General features: G+C 36.3%; 1 protein-coding gene across 2 annotated transcripts in view; it reads right to left on the bottom strand.

The window, feature by feature from the left end:
- The window catches only part of gpp (DOT1 like histone lysine methyltransferase grappa), an 81061-nt gene that overhangs the window by 57176 nt on the left and 10914 nt on the right, over positions 1 to 12971 (bottom strand). For both annotated transcript variants that reach the window (XM_089096879.1, XM_089096880.1), the window contains exons 2-3: positions 4818 to 4933; positions 3335 to 3539 (exon numbers count right to left, since the gene is read on the bottom strand). In XM_089096879.1, the coding sequence (XP_088953005.1) occupies positions 3335 to 3539; positions 4818 to 4933 (321 nt within the window). The remainder of the gene's footprint in view (positions 1 to 3334; positions 3540 to 4817; positions 4934 to 12971) is intronic.

The raw sequence follows: 12971 nt of genomic DNA, 5'->3' as shown, positions 1-12971 counted from the left end.
TTTCCGTGTATTCCCAATAACGAATACTATATGTAAACAATGGGCAAATTCCATAACTTACAGCTCTTTTCTAAGGGGCTGTGAGGGCTGTGTGTGATCTTTTGTCTATGCTGAACAAAATGGCTGTCTCAAAATTTTAATCGGTTGCTTTGGGGGAAAAGGGGCGTGGGAGGGGGTTAGTTGCCCCCTAACCTTTTTGGTCACTTAAAAAGTGCACTAGAACTTTTAATTTCCATTTGAATAAGCCTTCTCCTGATTTTCTAGAACTATTGGTTCGATACGACCACCCCTGAAGAACGAAAAAAAAACAACCAAGCATCCGTGATCTATATTTTGGCATCAATTCCACATTTTTGTACAAAGGAGCTTAAAAACCTCCAAATCAGGGTTCTCTGATATGCTGAATCTGATAATATAATTTTCAATAAATCCCTAGACTTTTTGGCGGTGCTTCCTACTTTTTCAAAAATCAGGAAATTTTTCTCAGGCCAGTAACTCTTGATTGTTAATATGAATTTCACACATTTGAAATCAGAACAAAAATTTAATTCTTTTAATGTATTAACAGTTACCAAAATTTCTTGTTCTAAGTTCTAGTTATTATTGGGCCGAGTATATTTACGACGAACTGTTTGATAAAAAAAAGAACTTAAATCCTATTTTATTCATTTCATGATTTTGCTGGATACCCATAAAGGGTGTTAGTTTACGTTTTTGTTCTCTCTCTCTCTCTCTCTCTCTCTCTCTCTCTCTCTCTCTCTCTCTCTCTCTCTCTCTCTCTCTCTCTCTCTCTCTCTCTCTCTCTCTCTCTCTCTCTCTCTCTCTCTCTCTCTCTCTCTCTCTCTCTCTCTCTCTCTCTCTCTCTCTCTCTCTCTCTCTCTCTTGGTCTCTTAAAGTCACATTTGACTTTTCTCCTATCAGTTTCCCACACTCGTTGCTCTATTTTTTAGAAAGTAGTTTATTGTTACCTTCTTAATGAAGCAGACATGTATCATAATAAATTGAAATTAATTTATGGTAATAACAATGACAGTCAGCATATTGTTCCCGTCAATGAGCACCAAGCAAGAGAGCGATATCCTTCTCCGCTTTTAAATTTTGAATACTAAGAGTCAAAAGATAACATATAATAGCATTATATATGATGTAACGCAGATATTTTACCCAAGACCCCAGCTCAACCCTTCCATGTGAAAAAAAAAATTAAGCATGGACTGACTGAATTCCACAAGACGAAATTAAAAGGCTGGCCTCAAAAAAAAAAAGAAAGAATAAGTTGGGTGAATTGTGGGATTATGTTGAAAACCACATATTCAATAGACAGAAAATTTTCATTGGGTAGCATGGTGAAGGAAGTGAAACAACATTTCTTACCAGTATATATGTTACTGTGAAGGACCGAAATTGGAGAATGTCAACATTCACCGGTAAACGTAAGAAATTACTTTTTTTTTCTCCTTGGATTTAGTCAACTTTTTCAGTTTTATGCAAGATTTGATGTTGACAGGTTAGGATAGGTTTTTAACCCATTTCTGATATTTATAACCTAATTTAACCTAACTTTAATTTTAACTTAAACTTTGCATAAGATTGATTAAGCTGATTGAATCCAAGCAGAGAAAAAGGAATGTCGGACATTCACCGGTGAATGTCGACATTTACCAGTTTTCATTCTTTCACCGTAACATACATTACTTACTTAGAGTTAGGACTTCTCACGCCGGTCGGCGGATAAGGCGGCAACAATGTCTCTCCACGATGACCTCTCCAGCGTCTTCTGCCAAAGTTCATCAAGGGATGTTCTTGAAAGTCTTTTTCTAGGCATCGTCCAAGTGTAGCCTTCTACCGTCCGCGCCTTCGAACTCCTGGAGGAGTCCAACACCAATATCATGAGGCAGGGGATTACTGCCCATTCTAACCATGTGTCCCCAATATCGCCAAAGAGCCTCAATTTCAGCTTCAAAGAGAAAGTGGCACTCCTCCAAACATTTCTTAACTTATCAAAGGCGCTCTCAAGATATCTATAAACATCTCAAACTCTTCAATTTTCTTTGCTTTTGCTGTCAGTGGCTCAGCAGGTAGTTTATCCACATTATTGCGCATGATTTCGCGTTTTGCGTACTTATTGCCATAGTTCATTTATGTTGTACTGAAGCTCCTCTCTTAAGTGAGAAAGGAGCTTTATATCGTCTGCGAAGTCTGCGTCAAATAAAGCACGACTTTCTGTCACCTGGATGCCACCTATAAAGTTGCACGTCCACAGGATGAAGTCAATGAATATTGTAAACAACATGGGGACAGAATGCATCCCTGTTGAACGCCTGAGTTGACTTTGAACTACTCAGTCAAGTCCCCATCATCAGTTCAAACAGCACACATTTGTTCATCATATAACATCATTATAATTCTGACAATTTTATATATGTCTCTATACACGTAAAATTACGAACAATATCTGTAGACATCAGCCTTAACTAGGTTTCTTTAAAGCTTTGATCCTTTCTCTATACCACTGTCACATTGTCACTAGAAAGTAACTATGCAACAGAGTCAACAAATTTAGGATTGATGACATGTTTGCAGTATTCTTTGATACACCAATTTAAAGAGAACAAAGAAATAAAACAAATGAAAAGAAAATACATCTGAATATCCACCCAGTCAATCTATTCAACACACATACATACAAATATAATTGCAACGTGCTGTATTTCTTAAAATGTACCAAGAATCTTGTATCTGTATAAAACCCCATTATTAAACAAACAAATAAACCTGGAAATGACGAACGGGTCTAAGGCCAGTATGAAGGAAAAGAAAAGAAATAATACAACAAATATTTCGCAGCAAGGCGTAAAAAGTCTTCAGCATAAAAAAAAGGATAATGAAAAATAAAACGAAAAACAACTAGAATATAAAGCTAAAATAATAAAAATGTATATATATATATATATATATATATATATATATATATATATATATATATATATGTATAACTATTTTTTCTTTGTTTTGTCATGGCTAGCCAGTTCGGCTTTAAGTCTTCTACAACATCATTATTGTTGTAATATACCAAAATCGTACCACTGTTGATCAGACCAAAAGTAACAGAAGTGAGTACATGCTACCACGCTGCTTCAGCATACGGAGTAATCACTATAGAGGAAGAGGGGGGGGGGGGGCAAATGGCCGCAATTTACCTTTACATTCATTTAACTCAGGCCTTATTATAATTAACAAAAAAAAGTCAATTTTACAATGACTTGAACCAATACCCACAAGGCTAAATATTAACTTTGCACACAATGAATATATTACTGTTTTCAAGTCTTACCTCAGGTGAAAATGGTTCATATTGGTTGAGCCGCTCAGGATCGGTCACTGACTGGTTATAAACCTGCTGTAAAATGTGTTTTAGTAATGCTCTAGACGCTCGTTGGCTCAATCTTTGCGCTGGTTTTGCTGTTCCTTTTTCAAGCTGGAGAATGCTGTCCATAGCGCGATTGTACTTATCCACCAATTGCTTCATGCTCTCATAACTGGACGAAAAATAAGATATCAATCATCATGTATAAAGACAAAGAATAAGGGTATATAAACAAAAACTACCATCATATTATGGAATTTAGATTTTAATTATTTCAACATTGGGGACGGCCTACTTTTTCTTTAACCCAGATGAATGGCTGTATTTTTGAGAGACATTAGAATTTTTTTTTTTTTTTTGGATTTCTTTATTCAATCTAAAAAATTTCAAAGTAAAACGACCTTTATTGTCTTATTATGAATCTCGAGTTTTTCCTGTTTTTGTTTTACAAAATCCAGGAATCTGTCCTAGAAGAGCCACTCAAAATTACAATAAAAAGGAAATTTTTGGTCACTACTTATCAGAGAAGTCATATTTGGACTGCAGATTAACGAACATGAGGATGTGTTGATATGCATTGAGTAAGCTTAGTCAAAGATGCGGTCCATGTAGTTAGTGAGCCATCTGTTGTGTAAGCAAATCATAAACTTCACAAACTTCTGCAGTAGGCTAAAAGGAAAATTTTGTATTTGAGTCTAAGTCGCCAGCAATTATTTAAGGAGGCTTAAATGGTCAATTCAGTAGACACAAGAAGAATAGGAAAACACTGATATAAAAACGTTCTGACCATGTGTTAGATTTAAAAAAAAAATGAAATGCCATTTTGGTAATAAACAAAAATGTTACATTTCACTCGGCAAATACTTGGACCTTGTGATAGTTTTGCCCCCCCCCCCCCTCAACGAACATATCTTCTAAAGAAGAGAATGGAAAAACTTTTCAGCATAGAATGCATTTCTTCTTGGAATTTCTTTTTCCAATTACAGCAGCTAACTGTGAAACTAAAAACTTTAAAAAATTATGGTTCAAACTGCTCAGTTTCAATAGACTATCTAGTTGAGAACGATACTTCTAGCCCTTCCAATATATTACTTAAACATACTAGAAGCTATACTCAACTGTAATTAAAATATAATATAGGTTAAACAACTTTAACTCTATGTAACTTTAGGAAAGTAATTCTTAAAATGAAACACAAAGAAATTCTTTGTGTTTAACGAAATTCAATTTAATGAAATTCTTAAAATGAAATTCTTAAAATGAATGGTTCCACTGTCGTGATCTCACAGGGGACTCATCAAAGTACTAGTGGAATACCTTCTCTTACTGTTTTTTGTATGACTTACTTCAAATACAATGCACTCAGAAATCAGACAGGAAGGAGAGAAACAAAACAAACAGCAAAAATGAATACATGAAATTTGACCATAAAAACAAAAACAAAACTTGCCTCTTTGTATCATAGTCACTCAATATATTGTTTTCCATTGCATATTTCATCTCAGGAAAATCTTCACATACAAGTTTGATTGTGTCAACAATTTCCAGGGCTCCATCAATCTTATCCTGTTAATTAAAGTAGAATATTAAACCATCATAAAAATTGGCAAATCCAGAAAACAGCTTCTCTTTACCACAATCTGCAAACTCTTCTTATTTACTTGAGTGAAAAGCAGTTGCGGTTCTATGCCTGGGCAGGGAGGGGGGTAGATGCCCCTTCCCCAGTTTTTAGACGTTAAATCCCTTTTATTTTACATTTTTACGCTCCTATTTAAGTACTTAATTGACTAAAAAATTATTTATGTATACCATGTCCTCCCCAGTTTATGAGGCCTAAAACCGTTACTGGTGGAAAGTGCTTGATTAATTTTTAATTGTTCACACTCTTGAGATTGCTGCCAATTTGGTTTAAAACATGTGTCCTTTACTTGCAGCCTTCAATAAACAATCCAAGTTTGTCATGATACATAAACAAAGCATTCGGTCGCAGGACCAGGAGATACTTCTAAAGAAAGCAGGAGAAAGCGAAGTCACTCACAAGAGGGAAAAGGGGAGGGGCATCAGTTGCGTCCATATCCTTAAAGATCCAAAAAGAGGAATCTTTTATAATATTTAGAAAAAAACTTCAAAGGCTTTTGGACAAGGTCACACTTTTTCACAAACAGGGAGCCTGAAAGGTAGTCAGTTTGGCACGAGAACCCCCTCCCTCTAAAAAAGACTGTATTTTTCAATTATCTCCAGGTTCAATTCGCATAAGATCTAACAGGTCACAAATGCATTATCTCAGATTTTGATAGACCTTGGCAGGTTTATTCTTTTAATGAAAGTAAACCACTCTTTTAACTTGCAACAAGTTCTTATTTCCCTTAAATCTTTCATTACAACATCCTCTCACTCCATTCATGACGACCTGCTTTTCGTTTGGCCCTAGATGGTTGGCTGACAAGGACAATCTGTCATCCTTCATCTGCAGAACCTGTCTTAGCCATCTCAACCTTTCTGTAATTATAGCCCTAGAAAGCGGGATATAACCACATTTCACGTGCAGCTTACTGTTTGAGATACGGTCAGTCAGTCGGGTACCTATAACAATTTGTAGGCTATTTCTCTGGAAAACATTTAGCAAATCCTCCTCCGTTTTTTGGGCTCCCACGCTTCAGAACCATACTTGACGAGTGTCATCATTGTAGCTTCCAATATTCTAATCTTGGTGCCAGGTTTATCTTCCTATTCTTCCAAACCTTTTTTTAACTGTGAAAAAAACACCCTGGGCCTTGGCTATTCTACTTTCAACATATTCTCTGCATACACCGTCTTTACTAATAATACTACCTAGGTAAGATAAGCTGCCCAATTGATCAATTTTCTTGTCACCCAACATATCCTCTTCACCTTCACTTATTCCTAATCTTAATGACTTAGTCAAATTATCATTAATTTCTAAACCTATTCTTACACCCTGAACCTGCGAAAATTGTTGTTATCAAAATTCAGTTTTTTATCAAAATTCAGTTTTTTAGATTTTTTTCAAAGAGGCACTTCATATAGAAAGTATCGTTGTATAAACTTAAAGGTTTTTTTTATTAATTAAAAAAAAAACTTTACGAAAAATAAGTCATTCAAAGAAAAGTAAAGTCCATTTTAAACTTAAGCTCAGCAGATATAAATACCTGTTAAAATTCAAATCCAAAATGACCAGAAATTACTATTAAAGAATGATTGAAACCCAAAACGAAAAGAACTTAAATTTATGTTTAAGAAATTAAATTGGAAGGCAACTAACACCCCTTCCATGCCCATCATTTCCCCAAACACATCCGATCAAACTTTGAGATAGCCATTTTGTTCAACATAGTTGAAAGTTCTGGAAATTATATCTTTGAGCATGACACTTCCCCCCCCCCAAGGTCTTCAGGGCAAAGGTTATAAGTTATTCCCTGGGAGAATATATGGTTCTTATGAAAGTAATGCTCACATAAACTCCAGAGAGGGATAATTTGATTGGAAATTGAAAATTCTGGTTTACTTTTTAAGCATCAAAAGATATCAGAGGGTAACCAGACCCCCTCCCCCCACGCCCTTTTTTCCCAAATGCATTCAATAAAATTTTGAGATGCACATTTTGTAAAAAAAAAGTTCAAAGATCATACTCTGGTGTCAACACACACACCCCCCCCAGGGCCCAGGGGCAGGCATTGTAGGTTAAGTGCCGGGGGCATATATGTCTCTTATGGAAGGGATGTTTGTCTAAAATTCAAAGAGGGCTTATTTGATTGGAAATTGGAAGTTCTAGTTCAGTTTTTGAGAGTCAAAAGAGATTGGAGGGCAACTAGCCCCCCCCCCCTCCCACCACGCCCCTTTTTTTCCCGAATGCATCCGATAAAAATTTTGAGACAGCCATTAATTTAAAAATTGTTCACAAGTCAGACAACAAAACTCCGGTGTCAACACAGCCCCCCCTGGCCCGGGGGCAGGCATTGTAAGTTATGCCCTGGGGCATATATGGTTCATATGAAAGGGATGCTCGTATAAACTTCAGAGAGGGCTCATTTGATTGGAAATTGAAAGTTCGAGTTCACTTTTTAATATTCAAACGAGAACCAAGGGCAACTAGCCACCCCCCCCCCCCTCACGCCTTCTTTTTCCAAACCCATCGGATGAAAGTTTTGAGATAGACATTTTGTTGAAAATAAAAGTAGTTAAAAGGTTGGATAAGAAAAAATTTGGTGTCAGTACACCCCCCCCGTCCCCAGGGCCCAATAGAAGGCGTTTTAAGTTATGCCCTGAGGGTATGTCCGGTTTTTATGAAAGGGATGCTTGTATAAACTTCATAAAGGGCTCATTTGATTGGAAATTGAAAGTTCTAGTTCATTTTTTAAGAGTCAAGAGATTTAAGGAGAACTACCCCCCCCCCAACGCTCTTTTTTCTCTAAACCCATCCACTACAAATTTTGATATAGCCAGTTTTAGAAATTGTTCAAAAATTAGATAACAAAAGCTCCAGTGTCAACACAACCCCCAGGGCCCAGAGGGTAGGCATCGCAAGTTTTGTCCTGGGGGCGTGTATAGTTCTTATGAAAGGGATGTTCATATAAACTTCAGAGAGGGCTCATTTGATTGGAAATTGAAAGTTCTAGTTCACTTTTTAAGAGTAAAAAAATATCCGAGGGCAACTAGCCCCCCCCCCCACCCCCACACACACCCTTTTTTCTCCAAGCCTATCTGATAAAATTTTAAATTAGCTAGTTCATTAAAAATAATTCAAAGGTCAGATAAGAAAAACTCCTGTGTCAACGCAACCCCCCAGGACCCGGAGGCAGGCATTGTAAGTAATTCTCTGGGGGCATATATCATTTTTATGGAAGGGATGCTCATATAAACTTTGCAGAGGGTTCATTTGATAGGAAATTGAAAGTTCTCATTCACTTTTTAAGAGTCGAAAGAGATCAGGGGCAACTAGCCAACCCCCCCTCTCCACGTCCTAATTTCCCTAAACCCAAAGGGGGCTCATTTCAAAGGGGCTAAACTTCAAAGGGGGCTCATTTCAAAGGGGCTAAACTTCAAAGGGGGCTCATTTCAAAGGGGGCAAACCTTTTTCACTTTGATATTGTTACTTGGATACCAGTTTTGATACACTGATGAAGATTTGATTTTTTTTTTTTAGCTTGATTTTGAAATAAGGAATTTTTTAAAACTTAAAACTTTTTGCAATAAAAAAAAATTAATTTAAAAAAAAAACTTTCCGAAAAATAAGTTTTTCAAAGAAAAGTAAAGGTCATTTTAAACTTAAGCTCAGCAGATACAAATACCGCTTCCTTCTCTCACTGTAAAAGTCTAAAACTACTGCATCATTGGTGCTTTACTGAAAACTATATGCGTCTTGAAAAGTCTTGTAAAGTGTAAACAACACCAAATTGAATATTTGATATACAATGATATTAGTTGTTGAAAGATCCATCAGTTCAAGGATCCATCAGTTCTTGTTGTGTCATTATACTTGTAACCCCCATAATATCAACTGGTCACACATTATAGTTTGTGCTAATACTTATAATAATATGTGCCTTCCCACTGATTTTTATTTATGTTTGTTTATGATCCTTTCACCATCATATGTAGCTTAACTTCTATAAAGTTTTTGTCAGGTCAGCACACTTGCAGCTCATATAATTTTCACTGGTCCCATATTGCATTTTGGGCAAATATTATGAATCGTATATGCTATCCCACTGTTATTTATTTATTTTTTTATGTTTGTTTGTGATCCTATCACCTATATGCAGACTGATTTCTTTCATATTTTTGTCATTTCAGCATAATTGCAGCTCATATAATCTTGACTGGTTCCGCATTATACTTGTGGCCAATATTTTGATGAATATGTGCCATGCCACTATTATTTCCTTATCTGGGTTGGTGATCCTACCGCCTTTCTGTAGGCTGAACTCTACCATATTTTTCTCATGTCAGCACACATGCAACTCACATTATTTTGATTGGTCCCATATTATATTTTTGGTCAATATTTTGAATAATATATGCCATCTCATTGATATTTCCTTATCTTATTTCTTGATGATTTCACCCCTGTGTACCCTGAAGTCTGTCATCTTTTTGTCATGTCAGTATATATGCAGCTCTTATAATTTCTTACTACCCATGGTATACTTTGGGCTAATATTTTGAATAATATGTATCGTTCCATTGATATTTATTTATATTTGTCTGTGATCATGTGACCTTCAAGTAGGCTGACTACTATTATTTTTTTTTTCATGTCAGCATACTTGCAGCTTACATAATTTACTGGTCCCACATTATAAATTGGGCCAATACTTTGAATAAAATGAGCAATTCTACTGATATCTCTTTATGCTTTTTTGATCCTCTCACCTTCATGTAGTCTAATTTCTATTATTTTTTTTTCAGTCCAGCACACTTGCAGCTCATGTAATAGCAACTGGTGTCACATTATACTTTGGTCCAATACTTTGGATAATTTGTGCCATCCCACTTATATTTCTATGTGTACATTTATTATGTGGGATAATTATGGGTGATTTCTCTTTTCTTTTGAATTCTTCTATTCTCAATTCGGTTATATTTGATCAACCAAGAAGGGCTGGCATACAAGAGACATACGCTTGAACCTCTCCTTGAATCTATGGTTAATTCCAGCTGCAATTATCACACTACCATTGATTATGGGGACAAAATTATACCCTCACTGTCTTTAAATAATAGCTTCAATGTATTTTGTTTGAATTTGCGCGGGATAAAAGATCAGTGGAATAGTCTGAAATTGTGTTTTTGGTCTGATAATTCTTGCCCTTTTAATGTAATAAGTTTAATAGAAACATAGTGATCTGATGGGGAGAATTTTACAGCGTATTATATGCATGGTTATTTTGCTATCCATAACCCTAGAATGGTAACAAAGTGTTCAGGGATTATTTCTTTATTTATAAAATCTGATATTGAGTTTAGTAGAAGGTCTGACCTTGAATCTTTGTTTACATCAGTAGTGTCAAACAGTAGGACAGTTTATTCTCTTGTTATTGATCTGAAAAGCCAGTTTGCATGTGACACTGTTTGTTTTATAAGCCCCCTCCTTTTCCAACACATTTGTTCTGTGATTTGCTTGATCAACTTTCTTGTGTGAGGTCTTTCTCTAAAAAACGTATTTGTGTTTTGGGAGATTTTAATTGTAATATGTTAAATATTGGATCAAGTGATGAATGTGACAATCTCTTTGATGTGCTTTCTTCTGCTGGTCTACTTCCTTCAATTTTTTTTCCTTCTCGTGTTGACCCTACTAGAAATTCTGCGACTTTAATAGACAATATTTTCATTTCTCATTCTTCTAATTTGAAGTTTACTTCTGGTCTTGTTTTCACTGATCTTTCTGATCACTTCCATATTTATGTTTCACTTTTTGTGCCTCAAACTGAGATTGCTGTGGATGAGCAGGGTGAGTCTTCTTTTAGAATTTCCACAGATAAAGAAATTTCTAATTTAATACATAGTCTTCAGAGTAATGATTGGTCTAGTGTTCTTGAAGCTAATGATGTTGATTGTGCAACGAATTTATTTTTGTGTCGTATGGGAGCTCTGTTGGATAAGCATTTTCCTCTTAGAAAGAGGCCAAGGAATTCCATACCCAAATGTCCATGGATGTCTAGAGGTCTGATCAATGCTACACATATGAAGGCATCTCTGTTCAAGGCTGCATGTAAAAGTAAGACACAGGATGATCTTTTGAAGTATAAACTTTATAAAAATGTGCTTACTTCTTCAATATGTGCAGCCAAAAAGGTATTTTTTCGCGTCGAATTAATGAGTGTAAGGGGAATTTGCGAAAGGTTTGGACTGTAGTTAATGAAGCTCTTTCCCGCAAGAAACTCAAACAGTCCCCCCCCCCTTGTCGCTACAGGAAAGCTGATGGATCGCTACAGGAAAGCTGATGGATCTTTCGTGGACAAAAATTCTTCAGCAAGCACCTTCAATTCGTATTTCACCTCACTTCCTTCAGTTCCTAATCCACCCTACAGCAGAGTAAGTAGTTTTCCCTTAGCAGAAAAGTCGTTTTTCCTTTTTCCATGCAGTGATACCGAAATTTCTAACATTATTTCTCAGCTTTCAAGTAGCCATTCAGTTGATGGTTTTGGTTTGAGCTGTAATGTTCTTAAAAAAATTGGTCAGTTTGTTTCTAACCCCATCTCACACATAACTAACCTCTCTCTTTCTTCTGGTGTTTTTCCTCATTTATTTAAGGTTGCTAATGTTGTACCTTATTTCAAACTATAGACCTATTTCTCTCCTTCCTGTTACCTCTAAGGTTGTTGAAAAAGTAGTGTATTGTAGACTCTCTTCATTTGTATTTAGTACTAATACGCCTGCAGGAAATTCTCTCATAACTAACCATCAGTATGGTTTTAGTCCCAGTTTTTCTACCTTGCATGCACTTTCAGATGCAACAGAGTTTGTGCGTGTTAACCTTGAAAAGGGCTTGTGTGTTTTGGGTTTATTTCTTGACTTTTCAAAGGCATTTGATATGGTCGTTCACTCTTTTCTTTTGTCTAAATTATCTTCATTTGGAGTGCATGTAGTCCCACTTGAATGGTTTAGGTCTTACCTCTCAGGAAGATCTCAGTATGTTTCGGTTAATGGTACTTCTTCTTCTTCCTTGCCTATTGTGAAAGGTATCCCACAGGGCTCTGTGCTTGGACCACTTTTGTTTTTAATTTATATTAATGATCTTGTTGATGTTCTTCATCCCCTCGTGCATCCTTTTCTTTTTGCTGATGGGAGTAACTTTTTCATTGCTGCATTGGATCTGCCATCTGCCACTTCCCTAGCTCAAGGTCTTCTTGATAAAGTAAAAGATTGGTGCTGGTCAAATGGTATGACTCTCAACAGCCAAAAAAGTACCATTGTACACTTTAGAACCCCTTATCGTATGAGAGACGCAAGGGAGCCACCCATCCTGACTTATGGAAATGATATTATACTGAAAGCTACTATATTAAAATTTCTTGGTGTGTATCTTGACTGTTTTCTTCCTTTTAAACCTCATATAACTCACACCCGCTCCTTTGTCCTCCATCAATTTTCAATGTTGCGCAGGGTCAACTTATGTCTTCCCACAGATGTTATGCTTTCTCTTTATTATGCTTTTATTTTTCCTTACCTTTCTTATTGCTGTTCTGTCTGGGGTAGTACTAATAAATCTCTGCTCTGCCCACTTCAAAGAGCCCAAAATAGGGCAGTGAAGGCTACTTTTCTTCTACCTCGTTTTTACCCTTCCTCTGATCTTTATAATGATACCGGAATAGCTCCGCTGGATCGTATTGTGGGTAGAAGTTACCTTTATTTAGCACATTCTGCTTTTCTAGGTACACTTCCACCATCTCTGCAGCAGTTTTCCTTTCTGTCAGGCTCAGGTAGGTACTCTTCTTTTTTACGTAGCTCTTATCGCAGATTCATTTTACCTAAGCGATCATCAACAGCAGGTCAGAGGTTTCCTGTTTATGAATCCATTTTACTATGGAACTCCATCCCTTCTGATGTCCCTCTATCTCTTTCTGCAAAGGCAGTTTCTCAC

This window comes from Artemia sp. Qi Xiang Cuo, chromosome 11, assembly GCF_049724085.1.
Source record: "Artemia sp. Qi Xiang Cuo chromosome 11, ASM4972408v1, whole genome shotgun sequence".
Taxonomy (NCBI): domain Eukaryota; kingdom Metazoa; phylum Arthropoda; class Branchiopoda; order Anostraca; family Artemiidae; genus Artemia; species Artemia sp. Qi Xiang Cuo.
This window is presented reverse-complemented; position numbering and strand designations above follow the sequence as displayed.